General features: G+C 35.9%; 1 protein-coding gene across 1 annotated transcript in view; it reads left to right on the plus strand.

Annotated features, from left to right (window-relative positions):
* Window positions 1-24,902, plus strand: part of RIT2 (Ras like without CAAX 2) — a 191,534-nt gene that overhangs the window by 36,262 nt on the left and 130,370 nt on the right. The window contains exon 2 of the mRNA XM_074166404.1: window positions 21,335-21,391. Within this exon, the coding sequence (XP_074022505.1) occupies window positions 21,335-21,391 (57 nt within the window). The remainder of the gene's footprint in view (window positions 1-21,334; window positions 21,392-24,902) is intronic.

Raw genomic sequence — 24,902 nt, forward strand, 5'->3', positions numbered from 1 at the left:
ATATAGTGCACTTTATTTTCATTATCTTGCGAGTTAAATATTCTGCTTTACAGTAATAAATATATTTCCCATATAAACACTGTCATAAGTTAAAATGTAAACTTTAGAATTTCCCAGTTGATCACATAAAGTAACGTTTCACTTTCATTCATCATAAAATAAAACTTCGTAACTTTTCATTTTTCCTAATATTTCTCCTAAAATCATGTCTGTCTTTATCAGGAAATCTAAATGTAGATTAAACTAATCGCATGTGAAATGTATGCTGCTTTTTTAAGAAAAAAAATTTGCATTATCAAACTATAATGTGGTTGCTTTTCGTGTACAATTTGTGTATGTTCTACAGTATCCTAAAGGAAGATGTGTTTGTTTACCTATGGTGTCTCACAAAGCATATTATAATAACTGCAACCATCTTTATTCTCTTTAGGCACACAATATGGATTTTTTTGTAGTAGTACTAGAGTTGAAGAAAGACAAATTTCGCTTTTTTTTTTAGTAGGATGGACTCTCATTCCGTCCCCTTGAGCTAACCTGAATAGCACAGGTTACACTAGCTTTTCAATAGCTAGTGGTTCAGACGGGGCATTACAGCAGTGCAGAAATAAACGATCTGTAGCTCTGGGACACAAATGTATACGTGTGTGTGTGTATGTATGTACATGTGTGTATGTGCAAGTGTGTGCATGAATACACGTATACAAATATATGAAAGGTTGAAAATCTAAAGAATTAAAAAATAACACAAGATCATGCTAAATATGTTAAATCTACACTGTAGTTCATATGCAAAGGCTGACATGCCATAGAGTGTTGTCAAATACATATCAAAAAGAAATGTATAAGTATGTGTATGTGCAAGTAGAACTACATACTTATATATACATGTGTGTATATAAATATGCATATATGCATTTGTGTGTCCATATTGCCATTTGGACCATATTGCCTCTTTGGAGTTACTTATACAAAATGACCAGAGCATAGAAGTAAATTGTCACTTATGATAAGCACCATTTTTCACTCTGTGGTTAACATTTCTATACGCAATGCAAAATGGAGCAGGTAGGAGAAGTATGATTTATTGTTGGGTAATGCCACTAGCTACTTATTCAGTATTCATCATTTTAGATTTTTGCAGCATCCAGTGCAAATTCAACCATATGATTAATGCTAAAGAGGAACTTCAGATAACAAATGGAATGCTTAGTTTTGTCTAAATTTCTCAAATATATAAAAAGGGTAGAGCCAAGATAAACAGTACTTCTCTATGAGTTACTAATATGTAATGTTGCGTTCACATAGGTATTTTAACAATAGTTAAAATAAGTGACATTTCTTCATTTTGATACCAGGACAAACTTAGACCCTTGTCACCATAAAGTTCCATGACAACATCTAGGAAGTAAGGAATTATGGTAAGGAATAAGGAATCAAAGCTATCATCTCCGGCTAATAGTCTTCCTCGTGTGTCTAGACATTTATTTAGTGTTTCTTGAGCATTAAATTGGTAAAACTGGAATAAAAATAATTCTTGTGAGGAATTGTGAGATAGTGTTTATTCCCAGGTAAGTGGTCGAAATTCAACTCCTTGCAGGTGTCCAAGACACTGTTCATTTCTGACTTCTTCAAGGCATTAAAGAAGATTTAGATAATGTTCTCACAAGGGAGTGTTGTTGAACTGAAAGGGAATTGCCCTGAGATCATTAAATAAAATGAGTTCCAAAATTTTGAATTAATTTAATCCATGGAAGATGCTTGAACAGAATTTTGAGCAATTAGTTTGGGTTAAGGTAACGATTAATTGTAGGAGACATAAAAAGTTAGTGTTTCTTCATTGTCTTTGTAACCCATGAGTCAGTATGTTTTATAAGGTTTCTTGCAGTGAGAGACATGAAGTTTATTAGTTGAGCTTGGTCTGTAAATTATCTCTTCCCAGAAATGATCCAGCCATTGGTGCTGGGCCAGATGGTGATTCTCAGTTATTGGCAGTGTTCTGAACTTCAGGGGGTTGTTGTAATGTTTGTTCTGCTCAGAGGGCTCATGCAACTACATTTTCAATATTGGGTGTAAGCTGCTGCATCCATTCTAAAGGTGAGGTTATCTGTTGCAGATTCTTCAATCAAAACCTGGCAGTTGAAGGCAACTATGACATTTAGGATACTCATTCTTCTTAACTTAAGAACAAATGTGTGCCTTCTCAAGCATGTGCACCCAGTCTGCTGAAATAAATGTTCACTTTAGGGCCGTGGGCATAACCCAATGATCACTTTAAATTGATCTGTTGATTTCAATGAACAGCAGCTAGAGATCAGAAGATAGAACTCAAAATTGGAAGTCATTCAGCTCTAAGACTGCACACAGACATCTATATAAAGGCATAAGCTAGAATTGCAGAGTCTCTCCCTAATATAAACATGAGTTTCAGGGTGACCACAAATATTAAAAAACAGGTCAGAAAAAAGAACCATAAAGACCTCATAGAGCTGAACCAACTCATCCACTGAAATAAGGCCTGAAAGTTTGCATTCGAATAGAATTGATTCTTAATGCCACACTTCACCATCATATCTTTGAACTTTTGATTCTTTTATGCAACCATACTTCAAAAATCACTTGAGATTTCTCCCTTACTAAATCTAGTGTCAACTTCAAACTGTTATGCTGTACATATTAGACTGTACTGCATGATTTGGTTAATTTTGCTGTTATTTATAGCTGGTAAATTTAACTCATGCTGTAATTTAAAAAACAGGTAGGGTGGCAGTAGAAATACACCCATCTAGATAAATCCTCAGCTGTAGCTTGGAAAACAGTTGCTTCAGTGTCCCAATGACCTAAGGGTATTTAGTAAAGATTTTAGTCAGATAATCCTCAAATGAATTCAGGAGTTTTACCATTAACACCATCTGCACCAGGAGTGCAGAAATCGACTCTCTCTTTGGAAGAAATAACTCCAAAATTCCTGACAGCTATTGTCTACTCTGCTGTTTATTAACACACGTCTTTGCTTGCTGCCCCTAACTTATTTTGTATCTGACTAATAACAGCTTCAGCATTTTAGAAAAAAATTACTGTGGATGATAACAAGAAAGTGTGTAGGTCTATTAGGAAGGAAAATCCTGGAGGTAAAGGTGACAGCTTTACGACACTAGCCCTTGCCTTATTTGCAGTAACTCATTTTGTATATATTGTTTCATATTGGTGAAGCCAAGGGCTAAAGCTGTTTGTTATTTACGTCAACCCATAAGGGGGATGGTAGTATCCAAGAGGGCAGAAAATAGGTCTGTTGATTAGAACAGTAAATTAGAGGAAGACAGAAAGACAGAGAAGAATAAGTGGGTTCCTTAGACATGCACAAACATTTCACGTTGTTTGCTACTTGTTACTTGGCTTCCCTATAAACTCTGCTCCAGAAGTCTTTAAACTAATAATAAAGCTTTCCTCCTCATTCCAGTCCCTGGGTTATTTACCTCTCTTTGGTTAGTCAGACCTTCTCTTAGTCTGACCTCTGTTACAGTAACAAAAGAAAAGCTATTTGGTTCAGAGGGCTCAAACTGCCAAGAGGGCAAAACTATCCTCCATGGAGCCATGCAAGCATTTGTTTTTGACACAGTTGAAAAGGGAACCTATATGTGGGGAGATACATTTGTTCTTTCCTTATACATACGGGATTTAGATCTTCAACTAATGCCCTGAAGGACTATCAGCCTCTATGTACCAATTCAGAGACCATCATATAGGGGTCTTCCTGGGATGTAGCTTCTTGTCTTGATTAGGGATTTCACAAAATTCTGGTTTGCTTCATGGTATATTTTATCTAGTTTGTTCCAGCTACAATAAAATAAGCAAAAACCTGACAGTTTTATTTGTGCCACCCTATTAACCATTTATCAAGATGATATACAAGGCTTGTAGTATATTTCAATATTTAGTTGCTTTAAAAGTTTAGTTTCTCTAGATAAAAATATATTGGATATATAATGTTTCAAAACTCAGAAGTATATTAAGGAGATTTTACTCTAATTTCTAAATATATAGTTTTTAAACAGTTTCTCTATCTTATTCTATCAAGAATAGTTTCTGGTTTGATTCAATTTGATTTTCAATGGTATACATTTCAAAATTTTAGTAACAGACTGTTACTTTTTTAGTAACAAACTGTTTAGTAACAGTAAACAGTAATTTTAGTAACAACGGGCACAAGTTGGAACATAGGAGGTTCCACTCAAATATGAGAAAAAAATTCTTCACAGTGACGGTGACAGAGCCCTGGAACAGGCTGCCCAGGGAGGTTGTGGAGTCCCCTTCTTTGGAAATTTTCAAGACCTGCCTGGATGCAATCCTGAGTAACGTGCTCTGACATGCTCTGGGCAATCCTGCTTCAGCAGGGGAGTTGGACTAGATGATCTTTATGGTCCCTTCCAACTCTAAAAATTCAGTGAAATTCAGTGAAATTCAGATCTCACTGATGATTGTTGGATTTTGCAGATTAGCAGATTATATCCAATTTTGACAATTCAGATTTTATCTTTAAACATACAAATAACCTCATTGCCTTAAAGTAAAGCAAGTGCTCTAGTTTTGACTTCAAAAAATACGTGATTAGAAGTACCATTGAACATGCATTACAAAATGTATATATTTTGATATACATATCATAACTAAAATTTTGTTTAATTCATTTCTATTATGTCTTATTGTTGTATTGTTTCTGCTTTTTTTATTTTTTTTCTCTCTGTTTTCCAGACATCTTTGTCAACTTTACAAGTATGAAGACCTTAAATGAGCTTGTTCAAATGGTGTATCAGAGTAAGGAGAAATCTGATGCCAAATCCTTCTGAGATGGGAAGACTATGACATAGAAAATAAGATAAACTCACATGCACACCCACTGGCCTTAGTGCAATCAGGATATCATCCATGATAATTTCCATAAACACAAAAGCAGACCAGCTGTATGAAATAAATACAACATGGCTTTTTTTTGGTAAAATTTAGTTTTCATATAGCTCTTTCTATAGTAGAACACAAAACTCAGGTTGCAAAGTAGAACAGTATCACTGTGCCCATTTTACACTTGAGAAAAATACAGCCTACAGAGTGGAAGTGATAAACCCAGAGTCACTCATACGACCAGCAGCCTCCTCAGCTCTTACGTGATGAAGCACCTAATTTATTAGATCACTCTGATGAAAAATTGGAAGGTGAAGTCATTTTTGTAGGTATTTTTTACTTTTGTCTCCCACCCTCATATTTGCTTTTATTTACATCAACATAATTTTGCCTTATAAAAAAAAAAAAAAAAAACAAAACCAAAACCAACCAACCAACCAAAAACAAACTTCTGAGAAGAAATGTAAGCTATTGAGTAAAAAAAAGAACTAGCTGAGATCCAAGATATCCATTAACAGCTCTTGCTCTGGTTTGGTCATTAAGTGAAATCAGTCAATGTGTAGTTGCCAGAAAATAATTTTGACATGACATACACACTTTATATTTACTTGGGTTTTGGCTATGCACAGATTTGAACATCCTGTATAATTTTCACTCTTTTTTGTCTTAGCTGAATATATCTATCTTAGCCTGATTTAGAACTATCCTCATGGAGGATAGACAGATGGGCCAAAGAAACTACCAGATGCAACTCTTATTATGCTCAGATGTGAAATCTGATGGCAGCACGTTGGTCCAGATGTGTTGTTTAGAAAGAGCCTAAACTACTGAATGCGAGTTGTAGAAAAGAATGTCCTGGAAAAGATCACTTTATATCTGGGTGGGTTTAAACCTCTTGGGTTTCTCATGTTCTCTTGCCTACCTATATTTGGAGAGAAAGTGCTGGAGTAGACAGATCTTTGAATTGAACATACAGAGAAGCTTTTTTGAATGTACTTGAGAGGTAGGTAGATGCCAGTGTTCAAAAAGGATTTAAAAACCTGTAATAAAAGATGTCATTATATTTAGACTTTGTGCTGTCTTTCTACAGTTCACTGAAATTTTAGATCCTTTCAATAACACAGCTTCTTAGAGATAGCTCTGTTCTAGACCTGTGTATATAAAGTTTTCTGTCTTTGCAAGAAAAGACATTTCTCAGTAAAAAAATAATGTAGATCATTAGTTGATTCATTTTTATACTAAAAAACTACAAAAAGAAGGTTGTGTATTTTAGATATTTCTTCTATTTTTTCATTTAGAAAATAATTCAAAATTTTGAAGTGTGAAAATATATTTGTACCAAAGCAAAACTATAAGGAATGAATGTATTCACTTATACAATGTAAAAGCAAACAACTGCGAAGTCATACATTGATATCAGATAAATTCCAACCCAAGTAATGTCAAAGAAAGATTTGCCACTCCTTTCAGTAGAGTTACAATTTCACCCACTATAATTGTTTTCAAAGATATTTAATTGTTTTTGCTCAAGAACATTGTGGAAATAAAACTTTAATGAATCACAGAATCACAGAATATTTTTGGTTGCATGGGACCTTTGAGATCATCGAGTCCAACCAACAAAAAAAACCCAACCAACCAAAAAAAAACCAAAACCAAAACCAAAAAACCAAAAAAAACCAACCCACACCCAAAAAATTCCAGAACACCAACACCAAAACCAAACCAAACGCCCACAACCACACCCCACCCACAAACAGACACAAATCAACAATCTCGGGCACTAGATCCCTGAAGTGCCATGTCTACACGCGTCTTAAGTACCTCCAGGGATGGTGACTCCACCACCTCCCTGGGCAGGCTGTTCCAGTGCCTGACCACTCTCTCACTAAAGTAATTCTTCCTGATATCTAATCTAAACCTCCTCTGCCGCAACTTCACACCATTTCCTCTGGTCCTGCCATTATTCCCTTGGGAGAAGAGGCCAACATCCACCTCTCTACAACTTCCTTTCAGGTAGTTGTAGAGGGCAATGAGGTCTCCCCTCAGCCTCCTCTTCTCCAAACTTAACTTGCCCAGTTCCCTCAGCCTCTCCTCGTATGACTTGTTCTCTAGACTCCTCACCAGCTTGGTGGCTCTCCTCTGGATGTGTGATCCAGCAGCTCAATGTCCTTCCTGTAGTGAGGGGCCCAGAACTGAACACAGTACTCGAGGGGAGGCCTCACCAGTGCCAAGTACAGAGGCACAATCACTTCCCTACTCCTGTTGGCCACGCTATTCCTGATACAGGCCAGGATACTGTTGGCTTTCTTGGCCACCTGGGCAATGTAATGAAACACCTACTAATATCAGTGGAGAAGCTCCCATTGATTTCTGTGGGTCTTGGTTCATGTCCTTCAAAAGCTTTATGGAAGGATCTCTCAAAAGGAAAGGTCCCAAGTCTTATCATGCATGCCATCTAAAACTGAAATAAAATTCATACTGAAGGAAATACTACAGATGAAAAAATTATTTTCATGGCCAATGAACAGAAATTTATCACTGTGCTTATTCAAGTGCTGCAGCGTACTTATACTCTGAATCAGGGACAGATATACATAAAGCATATTGTACAGTGAGTTGGACTTGGACAGATACTAGCATTAAAATGATGTTTATGGAAGTGATGACCTCTTACTTGGATGTTATAGAACAGGCTCAACATCCAGATCTTTTTTGCTTACTTAATTTTCATTGCCTCCTTTTATTTTCCAGTTATAAATACTTGCCATTGAGCCAAAGACTTTGCTGACTAAAACACTGGTGACAGATGAGTCATTCTGTCACATCTACATCACTGCAAGTACCTTCAAAAAGGACCTGATTCTCCTCTTTTCTGGTAACTGAGCTGACTCATTTCTGAATCAGCATAGCACAGTGTCATCACACTGTTAGGATATGGAGTACTACTTCAGTGGCATCTTCTTCACTGAGCCCCTAAAAGTCCTCCCAAATTCTTTTTAGCATACCTGAGGAGACAGTTCCAATTGTTATAACCTAAAGCTTTGTGGTGCTTTGTGGTTTAGGTAGTCATAGACATATTACAGTCTTGAAAATTTACTCTGCCATTTCACAGTCAGCTGCCAAATCCTTATCTTAAGGGAACTGAGTGACGATGCCACTACACCACCAAGACAAAATTTCAGTTTTATAATTACTGCAGGGACTGGGAAAACATAAATTCCGGTCCCGCCATGGAGCAGACGAAGCACAGCTTCTAACCCCAGCGCAAAGATTTTTCCTGTTCTTGATTATGGAACAATTTTTTAGGAAAATCTAGAAATGTCTAAATATATACATGTCTTTTTATGGTCTGGATAAGATCTTTTTGGTTTTAAGGATTTCTTTCACAGTTCAAAGAACTATTTTTACTCATCAGTCCCACCCCAATATATTAGGTTCCTAATTAACCTCCAGAAGTCCTTAGAAGAATTTTGCCTCTAGTATGAGGGAATTTTTTGGGATTCCTGTAAGTCTGTTCTGGAGTGTTTGTTGGCTTGTTTTGGGGTATGAGGGCGGAGGGAGTTTTTGAGGTTTGTTTTGGTTTACCTGCTGCTGTTTTTGCACGGAAAGGTCTAGGGTCACCAAATACAGCTTCTGTCACCCATCGAGCTAAGATGATATATTGCACCATAAACCCCTGAGACAGCTAGGTTCACACCAGAATAAATGCCAAGAGCATCAAGGACAGAAAGTGCATTATGAAATACATTAAAGTAAGCTTACCCCAGAAGGATGAAAGACTGAGACTCAGCCTGTTGTATGGACCTAAGTAGTCTGAAGCTCATTCCTGGGTCATGAGCCATAGTATTTCAGCCGTAGGAAAATAAAAACAAGGATAACTCTTTCTGTGTTGCTAACATTGACAACTTTAAAATTTCTTTTCATGCTGAGGGTGCAAACCTGAATAGGCTAATGTAGATTTTCTCTGTGAAACTGCAGTCAGTCCTCTAGAACTTTTATATGTTTTGTAGCTTTCTGACCTTTTCAGTGTCAGCCTAATGCTATTATAAATCACCTCTTTTAGTGCCTGAAGTGGTACCTTTCACCCCGAAGCATGTCTTGCAACTGTGTTTGTTTTCAATATATCATCATAATGTAGCATGTACATGTGTCAAGCAATATGAATGCACTTTTTGGGAGATGTAAGCACCCAGTTGGGTTTGTACTGTGAGAAGGGGGAAGGCAATGGGAGGATATCTAGATATTTTACTCTATTGTCCTTGTACTTTGTAATTTTTTCATCTCCGCCATACTTGTAAGTCATATTTGTTGTGTAGTGTTTAATCTCATGATTCTCCTTTCAGCTGGATAACTACATGTTGAAGGGATTAGTTAAGTCTGTTCTTAAAAATTTCCTGGTGTAACTGATTTGATTTTAGCCAAATAGTTAAGGAATGCATTCATAGACAGATCTTATGCAGCAATCCTGTAAATCTCAGAGCTCTTTGTCCATATTGCTGCTGCCCCAGGTTTTTTAGCAGGTGTGGAAACTGAGGCAAAAAAAAGATGTTGGTGACAATCTAAGGGTAAAGACCTGATAGCAGAGCCAAAGGTTAGAAACACCTCTCCCCAGATTCACACGGTCACATAAGCCTTCTTCAGTAGTCTTACAGTGGTTATTAAGTCTTTGTTAAGTAAAAGTAACAGAAAGCCTAGGGCCGGTACCGTCCTCTGAGATAGCTCATTATTTCACATTGTTTTATTTCCAAAGTGCACGTTGTTTTCTGGATCTACAAGCTCTCTTCTTCCCAGTCAACTCAGCCTCTGAAGTATCTAGGTGTTTAGTTACTATGTTCCTTTCTGTGTCCTTAAAATGTTAAGACCAATGTTTAGACCTGTAGGATGTCTATTCTAGGGTGTCTAAAATTTGCAGAAGTCAATTACTAACAGCTGGATGTTTAGGGCCTCTCAGGTGTCTTGCCTCTGAGCAATATCAAGAATCCTCTGTGAAACACATCAACTCTCACAAGGAAGACTCTGGTGTCTCAAAGAAATTAGAAAGGCAGCACTCATTGCTGGGAGCCACCTAAAGTCAGCACACAGAGCCTGCATCCCTTTAGAATCTGCCAGTCCAAACCAATAGCTTTTCTCTTGTTTGCATTTATCATATTGCAGCTGAAATGCATATTTTAATACTGTAAAAGTACTAAGAGTGATAAATCCTGGAGTTGATTTACAACGGAAAAGAATTGCCCCAGAACTTGAGTCTCATTTCAACAATTTCTTTTCAATATTGTTACTTTTGTCTTTTTCATTTTCCCTGAATAACCATGTTCTAAGTGATGCCAGTCACAAAACAGAGCTACTTCTTCCCCATCCAGAAGACCTTGTTATCCTCAGTTTCAGGCTTGCTCAACGGTTTGATTTTCTTTTTGGATAAAAGTTCATAATTATCAGGTTTTTTGATTTGTGTGTGTGTGCATGTGTGTATGCACAGGGAGTAAACTACTGAAGAGCCTCATCCTTCCCTAATCTTATTGAAATTCTTCTAATACTGTGAAAAGACATTGAGAACTGACATTGGTATAAGTGATAATGTGTCAGATTTGACTTCATTGTGAAGTGTCACCTAATTAACAGTGAGGGATACATCTCTGAAATCTGACAAGGAAAATATGTTCAGTTCAAAGTCTTGTCTGTAGTGAAGAACACTTTTAAACTCACATACTGCAAATTATGTGATATTTATCTCCACTGAGAAAAATATAAATTTAAGTATATGAGTAATTGCCTGTTATAGTAAATAAATTGCTGAGGACAGCATTCTGAGAATAGTCAAATGTATTTGATTAATGAAAATCTTTATTGGGATTTTAGCAAAGACATGGTGTCAGTTTTCTGGATTTAGATCTATCTTCAGAAAGACTTCCTTCTTTCTTAATTTAGTTCCTTTAAATGTGATTTCAATACCGTTGTTATTACTGGAAAAATTGATTTGGATGTTCAAAGAATCGGTCAGAGAATTTCTGAGCAAAAGTAAATATTTTAAATTTTGTTTACATATTGCATTGAAAGAGAAAGCCAGCATATTAAGCTACCCTAGTAAATCGAAATTTGAAAAAGGTCGTGAAAGTGATGAAAAGTTATCTGTAAATCGTGTGATTTATAGTAGAAGTGTAAATATAGGTAACATGCTATAAAATACTTAACAGTAAAATTAATAAATCAGTTCTGTACTTTGAATAATTTTGATACCATCAACCTAAACCAGTAAATTTATGATTATTTCATTTAGTTTCCTCTCTGAATTTCATCCAAGTCAACTTTCTCTCCATAAAGTATTTTCACTTCAATGAAAGTTCATTCAGCAACAGGAAACAAGTTTATTATTCTAATCATCAACACGTTTAAAAAGACAGATTTGAATTTGGGAGAGATGCAGGTTATTGTTCAGATCAGCAAGGACAGATAAACACCTAAACTCTGTAAAGTTAAAGGGAATTGGGTACCAACAATATCTACGAATCCAGATGTTATCCTTTACAAAGCTTTAACAGATATATGGAGAAATCCTAACATTGGTAAGAAAAAAAAAAAAAAAAGGAAAAAAAAAAGAAAAAGCTGGGCTATGTTTTAACCCCAAATGAGACCTCTGTGAGGGGTTAAATGGAAAAGTTGTATCTTCCTCTTTGATGTGTCATCAATTTTCCAAGCCACAGGTTTGAAGTACAGAAAAGTTGGTACCACATTACAGAAGAGCAACTATTCTCCCACTCGCAAGAAAATACAGCTGCTGTCACTGCCAATTCATCACTGCTTGACGTGTGGGGTATAATTTCACATGGAAGGTATCACAGGAGCTAACCACTAGTTTATGTTAGGAAGCCTGCAAACAATGTCAATTTACCGCTACCTGAAACAGCAGTAAACCAAGTCAGAGCATCTCAAGTTATCATTACAGGGAAACATGTCAGCAGTTACAAAACGGGAGACAAATAAATGTGGTTGCTGAGAGGTTTCTTTCCATGGAATGAAATGACTTTATCCTTCCTTGGAAGTCTTTTTCACAGTGAGGTAATCATACTTGAGACTGGTAGCTGCAAGCCAGGGCCCACTCGCGTAAAGAACTACCCTTTATTTTTCTCATTTACTGTACTTAGCTTGTAAAATTAGGAGACTTTAATTGAAATGTGTCTATTTGTAATGGTTTAAGATCAGCTCTATTGTTCTCTGAAATAATATGTGAAAATTGAGTCTTTCTAGCTTTATTTAATATATTCTGTTTTAAAAATCACATTATACTGGAGTCTGGTTTAAAAACTTTTTATGTCATTACATTTTGGATTGGTCACTAATGGAAGGCTTAAATTACCATTGGATTTTCTAGCTGAAGTACAATAGAAGACACATTAAGTTTTCTCACTAATTTTATCTTGATGGAAGAAAAACAGTGGGGAAATGTGCTAATAGCAGCATTTACCAGAAGTAGTTTCTGTTTATTAATGCATCTTTTCAAGTTGCATGAGCTAAGCAGGGTAGGGAATTTTCAGTATTTTTGTGGGAGACCTTTCTGGTAGGGGTCAGGGATATATTACAGAGGAAATGGTGCATAAGTGGTAGCAATCTACCTTGTCATTATCATTAATTTGTATCACATTATGATGATAACTCTTACATGGGGGATAAATACAACTCTCATCTGCTTCCCTGTTTCCTTAAACAGTGAACAGAGTTTTCAACATGAATTTTACAATGCAGTTCATTCTGCCTTCCTATATTACAGCAGGAACTGAGTCTGGATGTAGACATTAATGTTAGTCAGAAGTTTTTAGTACAACCATTTTTCACTAAAATGTGCTGATTCGGAAGACTTGGGACTTTTCTGCAGTGAGAGCACTTTTGATGAAAGTTTCCTGAAAGTTTCTCAATTCCAGGATGAAATTTTGCACAATTTCTCTTTTTGTCCTTCAGTCCCTGCTGGAAAGCTGTAACCAGTACCTAGTACATGTGTTTATTTCACTGATCACACTTTGAAGAGAAATAGTGAGAACTCATGTCTTTACGTCTAATGCTTGTAAGAAAGAGCAGCTAGAGACATACCCTGAGATTAGTGATTTCTATTTATTCATTCAAGGTGGGTCCCAAAACAAAACAAAGATTTTTCTGTCTTTTCTTTCTGAGGAAGTGACTCTCCTCAACTGTTTCCTAATTTTTTGCTTTTATGTTGGAGTCACATCATATGCCACAACATATACATTTCTGAATCAAGTCCTTTGGTTCCTTCTGATGCAGGAGGAGAAATTATAAGATTCTGAATACTCTCCAAAGAAAGCCATTTTCTGCCTTGCTCTGTCACCACCAAACCTAACATATTTTGGCTATAGTCTGCTCTTACTTTACAGTGACAGAGGGTAGAAAACTTTTTGCTTGTTCTGCAGTCCAAAAAACAAAACTAGCTCTCACATTTCAGTCACTATAAATATTCATTTCATATTTTGGTTTGTTTTCCTTTAGACACTTATTTTAACATGTTTCCCTAGTAGTTTTGTGTGTTAGGAAACAAGGGATCTAGTTGGCACTCACTGGAGGGAGAGAAAGGCCATGACTTTCCTAGCAAGAAAACGTGGATTCCCAGAGAGGAAATGGGATGCAAGATAGTGAAAGTCAGAACTGACAGGAACAAATAGAAGATGCACAGGTCTTGGAGGAGATGTAAATAATTTTTCTAGGGACCACAGAAGCCTGGGCTGTGCTTTCTGCAACTCAGTCTTCAACCAAGACCAAGGCAACACAAGTTCACAGCATGATTCATCTGTGACAATTCAATGGACAAGTAGTAGTGTGCTGTTTCGCTTCTGTCTGTCCGAGTAACTTGAGTTTTCTCTGCTTAAAATTTATGTGTTCTGGGTTTTTTTTGTGTGTTTGGTTTTCATTCTAATAAAACAGATTTAATTTAAAAGATGGCTTTTAAGACTGCCCTTCTGCGGCTTACCACTCTTTTCTGTGGAATTCAGTTTCAATGAGTGAATAAAATACCTACGATTTTAGTAAAAAACAATGTAAAAAGCAATGTTGTATCAGCAGCCTAGAATATGCAATAGATTGTTGTATGGTAACCTTCTGTATTTTTCTAGAACACCAGAATGAATTTAACACAGAGAAATAAAATTTAGCTTGCCTTCATTTCACAGCCAACACTCACTAAATAATACATCGTAATACCTAAAAAATTAATAATAGCAGCTCATGGACTTTACAGCATTCCTTCCTGAAATGATGTGGTAATGCTCTTATCCTATTTCTTACGGGGTGTAACAATGTCAAAATGGCTGTACTGTGTCAGAACAAAGGTGCTTTTAGGCTGTTATCCTATCAGCAAATCTAGCCTGTAGTGGTTGTTTTGGGAAGGATATATGAACAAAATAAAATATATAAAAACTTCTGCTTGAAAATATCCACATCTTCTGGCGGTTTGAAGATAAGAGTGTCTTATCATGGGGTGAGATCTTTAAGTTTATTAGAACCAGCTTTAAAAAAATCCAAGTTTTTAAATCCAGCACTGAACTTTGTTATTTACCATGTCATGGGACAATCGTATAATTAGTTATATTCAATATGCAAAAATATTTTATTGCTAGATAATATTGCCTAGGTACCTTCCCTGTACTCTTAAAATTTCATAATACTCTGTACTACCCTGCATTAGACACCAATCTTCCTCTCATTCATCTTTTTGACCATAATTGATACTCTTGAGATGCTGGTCATACACCTTCTGGTAGACATAACCTTCAGCCACTATGCATGTTCAATGCTCAGACCTAACACAACACGTGGTTGTCATGTGTGGGTCATCCCACTGATTTCAGTGTGGGGCAGGTCATTCACATACTCTTCCAGATAAGGGTTTTGATCTCCATCTAATCAAGTTAGCTACATGTCATTATGGAAGTCTGCTGGTTTGGATGATCTCTCCACTGACATCAACCAACCTCTCTCACCCTTGACATTGTTGTTGATGTTTGGTTCATGCTGATGTGGAGCACTTGAATGTGAGAACATTATTTTGTCATTCTGACTTCTTTTGTTTTGGTTAAGGTGACTACTGCTGTCAGTTATTTATTCTAAAATGTACTGTGATCTAAATGCAGTGTACATAACTAAAATAAATACAAATAAAAGAGAGGAAATATTCTGTATACTCAAATCACAGAGTCTTTTGTGACCTGGAAAGCTGTTGTCTGATAAAGATGTCTGCTATCTCACAAGATTTCTTTATAAGGGACAGGAAAAAAGATAAAAGTGCAGTACCTCAGAAATGCAACACATTTTATTCAAAACAGCAAAGGCTGCAGAGGGGTTGTCTTTAACTGCATGAATTGTATGTGAAGCTCTCTCAGATTATTCTGTGGTTTTGTTGTTTTTGTTTTTGTTTTTTTTTTCCCTACACAAGTATATCATAAACATAGGGTCATTTAAGCTACCCCTGGTTATTACAAAGCAGTGTTTTCCATATGGAAACTTCTGCCTGGAAAGGAAGATCCTCTTTACAAAAGATTTAGGATCAAAAGCACATAATATTTTAGGAAAGCAAACATTCATTTCCATCACTGACATTAGCTGAAGACCTGATTATAGATGCTATCTTATTAAAATATCATACACTAAATTAATGTTTTCCCCACCTGAAATAGAGAATACAAGGGAAAATTCTCCAAAAGAACCTTCTGAGTCGCTGATTTGAGGCAATCCTTTCGCTTAGGAAGCATCTTAAAATCAAAGAGTTTTCTTCCCTCTTCCATCCATGTTTGAACTCCATTTCAGAAAATCCCTCATTTAGTGAATAGAAATATTTCTAATTTGTAGCCTAAATTTGTTTATAGCTAATATATCCCATTTGTTTCACAGCAAAATTTCCCTTTAGTTTAAGAGCTTTTATTTTTCTTGGTTGTCTTTTACCTTGATTTATTAAACTTTCAGTGACTGAACATACATGAAATCTTCCTAAGACCATATTTAGTTTCCCTAAGGTTGTTTGTTTGGTTGGTTGGGTTTTTTTTTTCCTAACATTATTGGTGTCTCCAGCAATTCAAAGCTGCCATGAGTGTTAATGCAATTCAGAGAGCAGATAAGATTTTGGAAAAACTACTGTCTTCACCTCTTGCTGTTCATCATATATATGTTTGCACATTGTTATTAGAAAGTCTATTTGATAAGATTCAATGGGCAGAAGAATGATTACAAATGACTTTTAACTTGACAAGTCAATCTAAAAATTCAGGAATGAGCTCCAAAAGAGTTAGTTATAAGGATGTTTGTCATTTTTCCAAGTCAATGAAAAACAAGTCAACATTCCGATTTTCAGGCATGAACATTTGAAAGGATAGTACATTGTAGGAGATGATACCCAGGTCTCGTGGGTTTGAAATGATCAGAAAGTCTAGAACTATTCAAACTATCCTGTATTTCAGAGATGAAATAGTAGTAATAAAATGTTTTTCTAGTTGCTGAAATAGTCTAACTTTGATACTGTAACATTTTTACATATTTAGTTATATACAAAAATGTATATAACTAAAATAACAAACATGCTCAACATGCCCCGGCCTTTTTTTAGAAAGTTGTTTAATTCTACAGATTAATAGAGGCAAGGATGTCTCTTAAAATTTTAGCATATCTATCACTTTTTCTTTTCTGTGACAGTCTCTTTCTATGGCGCATACTTTGTTAATAATGATCTACTGTTCTGTTTTCAGACTTCATAGCTTCTTTGCCACCTTTACCATATTATATTATTTATATATATATACAGATATACATATACCTATACATATGCATATACATATACCTATACATATACACATATATACATATATAGCTACTGAGCCCATCTTCTGTGCTGGCATTTTCAAAATCTCAATGTTTACAAAAGCACAAGTTAAAATTCCACTGGACTATTGAATCAAAACTGAAGCGAACCAACCAGAAAGAGCCACAGATCTCTGAGTTGCAACTACTGGGACAATTTTTTTAGACTGTTTAAAAAGTAGAATTTTGTGATGAGGGTGAAGATTCTTTTGGAAACAGATTCATATCTGATCATACACAGAACCCAGAAAAGTATGGATATCTGGAAGTTCTTGGGTGAATAAAGAGGCATAGGAAACTCAGGATGAGACATTCACATCAGTGATACTATTATCCTAAAGAATATTGTGTAAGCTTGCAACATACTCTCCAGCCTTGAAAAATAGGCATTGAACTACTTTCAAAGTTGCCAGTACAAGTCAAATTTGGAACAAATTGTAGGGACAGTGGGATTCTGCTCTACCTGCTCTCACAACTGCATGGGTATTGAAGCATTTTTCTGTTGTCCAGTGGGCCCCCACATAAAAAGTTGATACCTTCTTTACATGAAAATTAATATTGCTGCACTGATCAAAAGGATGCTTTAGAACAAATAATATAACCTCAGCTGTTTCTAAGCATGGCATTTCCTACTGGGAGGTAAATAAAATATTATTAGGAGAGACGAGGAATTATATGGAAAGTAGCAGACAGGACTAAGTTTATTATTAATGGAAAACATATTTCAGCGCCAGCATATTATGTATAACTTTCTAGATAGTTAATGAGCATTGGGTAAGAATAATTGGAAGCAACTAAAATTAAATGCAGGATTTGAATCGCTTTTTTATTCTGAAAACACAAGAGAACTTTAAAGTTACATACACATGCACATCAGGCTTACGTTTATTCAACAGAGGCAAACTGCACTTGCTTAACCACAGATGGATATAAAGAAGATATTATTAATCTGAAACAATGATCCTTTTACTCATCATAGTTGCCATGTGATGTACATGTCCCATTTAAGTGGAATGATCTTCACTCTGTTATAAAATATTCATTAAAATTTTTCAGGCAACTTGCAATTCAAAATGTTTCACAATATACGCTATGGATTAAAGGTTTTTTGGTTTGGTTTGGTTTTTCACCATTTTTTAACTGAGTCTGCTTTTACATGCATACATATTTATTCAAATGTCAGCCATATACATTTATTCTGTTTTAATCTCCTGCTTTAAAGCCACATTTTGATACAGTGCTTTGTGTGTGGTATAAATCAGAGTTAAAGGTCCCTAATTTATAGATCTGTAAAAATTTGAAGCAGTTTTATTTGGATTTACAAAGGAAAATGGTCACAAAAATATCTGATGATGGCTTGGTTTAGGTAGGTGTGTTAATTTATATAGAAAAAAGGATAATGGATAAGGAAAAAAGGAGAAACCAAGAAGAATATTTTCATAAAGCAGCATGGAATATCCATACCATTTTTGTATTAGTTTTCAAAATTAATTTGCTCTGGAAAATTACTCTTGAGCTGATGTTAGTATCAGAGAAGCCAGTGTATTCCAGCTGTCCTGTCGGGGAGACCAGACAGAGCCAGTTGTGAGCAGCTCTGTCTAATTCCTTAGGGTCCATATGAGTTATGTGGTTTCATGCCAGTGGTGACTGAGCCTTCTTTTCCTCTGGGAAGCATTCCACCAACTTCTGACCATGAATCAGAACTAATTTCTGCATGTCTAGCAGCCAAGACTGTGGAATATCTGGTAAGTCTGGACACAACTCTTGTTGTACATCAGACCTAAGGTTTTGGTACTTCCTTTCCCTCCATCCTCGTGGAGCAAGGGGTCAGCTATTTGAAGCTAAAAGCTAGTTTTTCCTTTCCTTTAGGGGAAGTAGCCTGTTATGCCTGCTCCAAAAATACTTGTGGCACTAGTGTTCACTAGAGTTTAATTAGAAACACTAATCTTTATTTTAAAGAACATGCAGAGTAAAATGTGTTGCAAATCTCAACTCTTATACCCTGTTTTCCTTATTTTACATTGTAATTCAGTGATTAAAAAGATCCAACAGTGTACCTCAATTCCTTCTGTCTGAGAAAACAAACCCATGTAACCTGTTCTGGGACAGTGTGCCAATTCCAATGCAAAATGTGACAAGCACTAAAGAGGCCAAAGAGGTTCCTTACCCTGGTGATTACTAGGAGCCCTTGACAAAGGACTGTCTTGGAAGCAGTTCTGGGATGAAATACATTTAAAAGGAAGCTTTTATTCATCATTTCCCTAGCCAGCTGACTGTAAGATCATTTTGTGTCATTGTGCTGAGAGTTTCTCTCACCTTTCTCAAATTCTTTACCTCCCCCAATTCATTTTGTGTATAGCTAACTCAGCCCATGTAGAGCTCTGGACTAGGCTCAGGCATATAGGTCAGTGTTGTTGCACTTGCTATTACAAGACAGAAGTTGTTCTTCTGATCTGTCTCTAAAGCCCTTTGTGCAGCCTAGGTTCCTGTGAAGGTTCTGAAGATACATATTCACACACAGAGAGTGGTCTGGGAGATATAAATTCTACACATCCCAGTGGCTAATATTTTGTACCTTACAGCAGAAAATGAGTAGGATACTTCCAAATTATTTCCATCCTCTTACCTCCTGTGGATTCAATGAGGATGTAAAAGATGTATTGATTTAGGACTGTCTCAGGAGAGAGGAAAAAATGTTTACCATGAGTTCTGGGTGTCCTCTGAGAATTTCCATTTCAGTTGATTTTGTGACGCAGGCATAGCTCCAAAAGGAAACAGAATGAGAATGAGATCAGATACAGAGTAGTATTTAGCAGCTTTTTTTTTAAAAAAAAAAAAAAAAAAAAAAAGCTTGGCAAGAAAAAGCTGCAGGTAGCGAAACAAATTAAATTCATTTGTGTTACAGGCCCTCAGAAATCTCAAAATGTGTAGGCATAAACCATATGAACAGCATCTCTGGTAACTGCCTCTGCTTCTCAGAGAAAACTAGGTAGATCACATTAAACATCAATTCATTCTTCATAAGCCACTAACAGTTATCAGATGGAGGTGCCTAAAAATCTGTCGTGATTAAAAAAACAGGTGTCCTGGAAGTGAAAGTGTCCAAACATACACAGTACTTAAAAGAAATGCATCTAACAACAGATAATATAGAAGACACGACTGTCACTGCACATAGATTTATTCCCCCATAATATGGATAGACCAAATGAGCTTTTTTAACACAGTTACCCTCTCTGAGTTACTATGAATTTATAATGCTGCTTCTTAACATTTATATTTGTCTACACTAAAGTTGCAATAATTTATTAACATGGTAATAAATGTTTAATACTTCTTGTCTGTATCATTTTGTAAAACTATCTCCTTAACCTCGTCATTCTTGAAAGTATAAGGAGGACAGACACTAAACTAAAACAATGTTGCTTTAAATATGGGTGTATTTATGTGTAGAATTTTTTAAATGTCACATTTCTTGTTTATAACTTCTGATTTTGAAGGTAACTGAGATGTTCAAGACATAAGGCAGAATCTCATGTTTGGTTTAATGTGCTGTGACATAGTTATCACTCAGGTGGGATACTTTTTTTTAAACAAATGGTCACATAGCAACTATAGTGGAATTTTAATGCAGGCATTAAAAAATATGAAAAATTAAAATAATGAAATTGGTTTAGAAATCAAGCAATATTTTAAAAATATCTTACATCTTATTTTTTCTCCCCTTCTGTTCAATTGGAATTCATCTCTTTCACTTTTATAGGTCTTTTCTTCACATCTGTCAGTGTTAAGTATGTTCTTTTACTTTTCAAATGAGCTGAGATTCAAACTGCTGAGGAGAGACATCAACGGATGGTGAACATTGAATGCCCAAACCTACTTTCACAGTTATTCAAAGTCTATGAGCTTTAGATGGCATGTTGGAAACTTATGGTTGGACAGGATATGAATACTTCTGGCTTTCTACATAAATTGGAATTTCACTTCCAGAGCACCACCTGTTCCAAATGATGCAAAGCAATTTTCCTGAAGACTAATGAAACTTTCCTAACATTTACGAAAGCAGATAATATTCAGTCATAAAACAGTCTGTTCAGAAGCAACCAAGCTCTAGGTGGTTAACAGAAGCATTTGTCTGCCACATGAAATTTAATGAGATAGGTATTCTTGAAATGCACCAGAAATCAAATCAGGTACTGCAGTTAGTGGCATTTTGTAACATCATGAAAAAGTTTATGAATGAGCCTTGTAAATTAGATTTTATCTTTTATTCATGGCAATTTTTATCTGTAGACAATATCAGGTTAACAGTATTTACAAAGTGTTAAAAAGATGTAACATTTTAATACAGCAGTTAATAAAATACAGTTAAATAAGGAAGAAATGAAAACAAATAAAGAAGCTTATTTTCCATTTATCTGTTCTTTGATTGTCACTGTAATGCCAACTCTTTCTTCCAGCTGTAGACATGACCAACTTTTCAACCACTTTCTAAGCTGATACTTGGATGAGTGAATTCTCTACATGTTCTTTTCCGTGTTGTCATTTAAAGACAGTAATATTATTCTTTTTGATTTCTCCTCTCCAGCAATGACAATGCAGTTCATAAGCCATCGGTTCCCTGACTATCATGATCCAACTATAGGTGAGTAGAGACTATTACCTCTTCTTCCCTTTCAGTCTCTGCTTACTCAAGGTTGTGATGCAGTGAGAAGCTGCTCCTGGATAGCACTTAGACAGAAGCAAGATTTGTCAACTTTAGATTAAAACTTAAGTTTGTGATGACAATGAAATTGTATCATGGTCGTACCATAATTGTTTTTTCCTGAAATACTTTGTACAAAATCTTTCAACAACAGATTTGTAGCTTCATGTTTTTTAACTATTAAGGGGTGTGCAATTATAATCACAGAAACAAAAAAAATCTTGTGAGATAAAAAGCAATCTTTCAAAATACTAAAATAATGTAAAAATTCCATTTTGGAGTGTGTTTTTAAAGGTTTTGTTATTTTAGTACTGTTTCCTGCTTTTGAACTCTTAGTTGACCTTCTCTAGAAAAATCAAGTGCCTAGTGAATTTCATATACTGGAGTTGTGCGCTGGTATCACATACTCTGCTAACCCCAGTGGATTCTCCTGAGTTAAAAACTTAAGTAAGGATAAATATTCAGATATATCTGCAATATCCTGAAAGTCATCATCTTTAGATGCTGACCATTGCATGACTATATGGCTGGAGCACAATGGAACAATGAGCTGGAAGAATGATTTGTTTCTAAAGCAGTTAATTCAAAATGGCTGTGGCAAAAATTGTGTCTCATTAAAACATTTGAAATGTTTTTCCCCTTTCTAAGTTGGGTACAAACATGGAAGATACAGGGTATAAACCCAAGTAATTTAATGCCTTGAACTGCCCTGGATTCCTGTTGTGGTACTGGGTGCCATCTACTGACATCCTGCTGGGTACCTGGTGGACATCAACTTGAGCATGAGCCAGCAGTATGCCCGTGCAGCAAAGAAGGCTCATGGTATCCTGAGCTACATTAGGAGGAGTGTTGGCAGGAGGTTGAGGGAGGTGATCCTTCCCCTCTGCTCAATACTGTTGAGGCCCCACCTGGAATACTGTGTCCAGTTCTGGGCACCCCAGTAGGGGAGAGCTTTGGCATAGGTTGCTTAGAGAGATTGTGGAGTCTCCATCCTTAGAGATACTCAAAACTATATAGACATAGTCCTGGGCAGACTGTTCTAGGTAGCCCTGCTAGGGTAGGAGTTTGGGATAGGTGACCCACAGAGGTCCTTGACAGCCTCAACCATTCTATGATTCTATGACATCAGGAAAGGTTGTCAAAAGATTAGGGTCTTTTTCTTGCTGTTGAGCATCTTTTGGCAGTACTATGATTATTAATATGAATGAGTGTAGTAAAAGATGTATGTAACACAGAGGTAGAAATCAACACAACTGAATGTTTATTCATTTAAGGGTTGTTTTATTAGTTAGTTAAACTTATACTAAAAAGCCCTTGCATTTATAGAGGCTATCTATATGAAATATTTCATTATACTCAGGGGAAAATGGCAGAATATGGGCCTCATAGGTGGGAAGCACCAAAAATATTAATATTTACAAAGATTGCTTTGGGGAAAAAAAAAAAAAAAAGTTTTTTCCAACCTCTTCAGACAAAAAAATTTTTGTTCTCTTTTCAAATTTTATCTTTAAAATTTCAAATATTTCAAACTAAGGTTTAACCTCTATAAAATTACTGCATTGCTAAGTAGGGCAGCTAATGGCAGTATTTCTTTTGATTTGTTATTTCTATAGTTTTCTACATTTCCTGGATACTAACTCCTGGTAAATTTTGGTATTTTAATGATACAAAAAAGAGAAAAAAAAAAAAAAGTAAAAACTCTGCATGTCATTATTAATTTTATAACCATCAAAAATACTACAAAATAAAAATGAGATATGTGAAATTTAAAAAAGGTAAAACTACTATGGAATTTCTAAAAATTGATTTTTTACACTCAAGAAAAAAATAATCATTAGATCTAATTGGAAAAGAGGACCATTAGTAGTTACTGACACCATTAAGCTATGTACGTACACCCATCTTTATTATTAGCTATCCACCTGCCATCTGTATTTATCCATATATTGTATCTTGTCATAATCTTAACTTATTGGTCTCTAGACACTACCACAATATGAATAATAGATAATCATAAGGAGAAGGAAAGCTTATGATGCATTGTAAGTACATACTGCAGGAATCCTAGAGGGCCTAATCAAGATAGAATCATAGAATCTCCTTGAGTAAGAGACAGCTTCTGCTCGGTAAAACCAGCACTCTAAGTAGGAGAAGAAAGAGGGAGATAGAGAACAGACAAATGAAATGTTGAATTCAAACTCACAAGGCTGGCTAGAGGCAGAACTGGAAGGATGACTCTGTGTTTTATCTGTTCAGCACTTCCGTCTCCCAGAACATGCTGAGGACATCCTGAGAAAGGCTCTAAAACATGTACTAAACAGCAGAGTATAATATTGGGCTAAGTACATACTTCTTGGGTAAATATGTGGTATGACACCTCAAAATTGGACATAAAACCAAAAAACAAATAGAAGGACTTGTAGTAACACACAAATACATTAAAAATCTCAGTACATTGAAAAAGTATATACTATTAAGATTGCTATTCCTGCTTTTGGGACCCTGGTTTCAAATCACAGAATTCATCTCAGGGTTTTTTGTACATCCACTGGCAGGCATATTCTATTTTCCATCAGTCTAATAAAATATTACAGTTCTAGAGAATTTTCTGGGCTATCAGAAGGAAAGGTGATCCAGAATGTGCATATCCAGGACCAAGGGTGTGTTGATACCAGGAGCTGCTGAAGGACGTTATTCCTTGAAGGTTGCAAGGAACGAGCCACAAATAGATGTTTTGTGTGACAGGGGAGTTACAATGTTGGGGCTGAACAGTGATCTATCTAGCTGGAGTTTTGTTTCTCACAGGAACCCAGCAGCAGATGATGAGGAAAGAACGAAACAGGCCACATAAGAAATGTACTTTTACACTTGCAGAGTGGCAACGCAGAAAATTGAACATAGGTTTTTCAGCTATGTCTGAGATCACTGATCTCTCTGCAACTTAATATGTACCCTTTTTTGTGTGTCACACGTTTGAGGCTACTTTCATTCCTCAGCAGTTTGTATCCTGTTTATGGGACTCATGAGCTGTCCTGAACTTCTCTGGGCACACTGACCTCAGATTTCAGGGTACATCGTTAGAAATAACGTATTTTGCCTAGCTGTGGCTTTATTTGTCTTTGGACATTTAAAAGAACAGCAGCTGCAGTAGATGTCACTGAGAGGGTTATGTTCTCTGGAAATAACAAAAATAAGTTCTATGATGTGTTTGAATGATAACCTATGGATTTCTGGTATCAATCAACCTGCTGAGTCTATTGCATTCCAGTTGAGCTTTAAAATAAGGCCTATTGTTTCTTTTGCTTTACATGGACATAAGAATATAATAAATACCTACATATTTTCCCTAATGTTATTGCAGTAGCTACTCCATTCTTTATGTTTTCTATGGTGTGAGATTGTGCACTTTGTCCATTTTAATTTTTCTTCGTCCACCTTAAGCATTGACATG

This window comes from Numenius arquata, chromosome Z (assembly GCF_964106895.1).
Source record: "Numenius arquata chromosome Z, bNumArq3.hap1.1, whole genome shotgun sequence".
NCBI classification, from domain to species: domain Eukaryota; kingdom Metazoa; phylum Chordata; class Aves; order Charadriiformes; family Scolopacidae; genus Numenius; species Numenius arquata.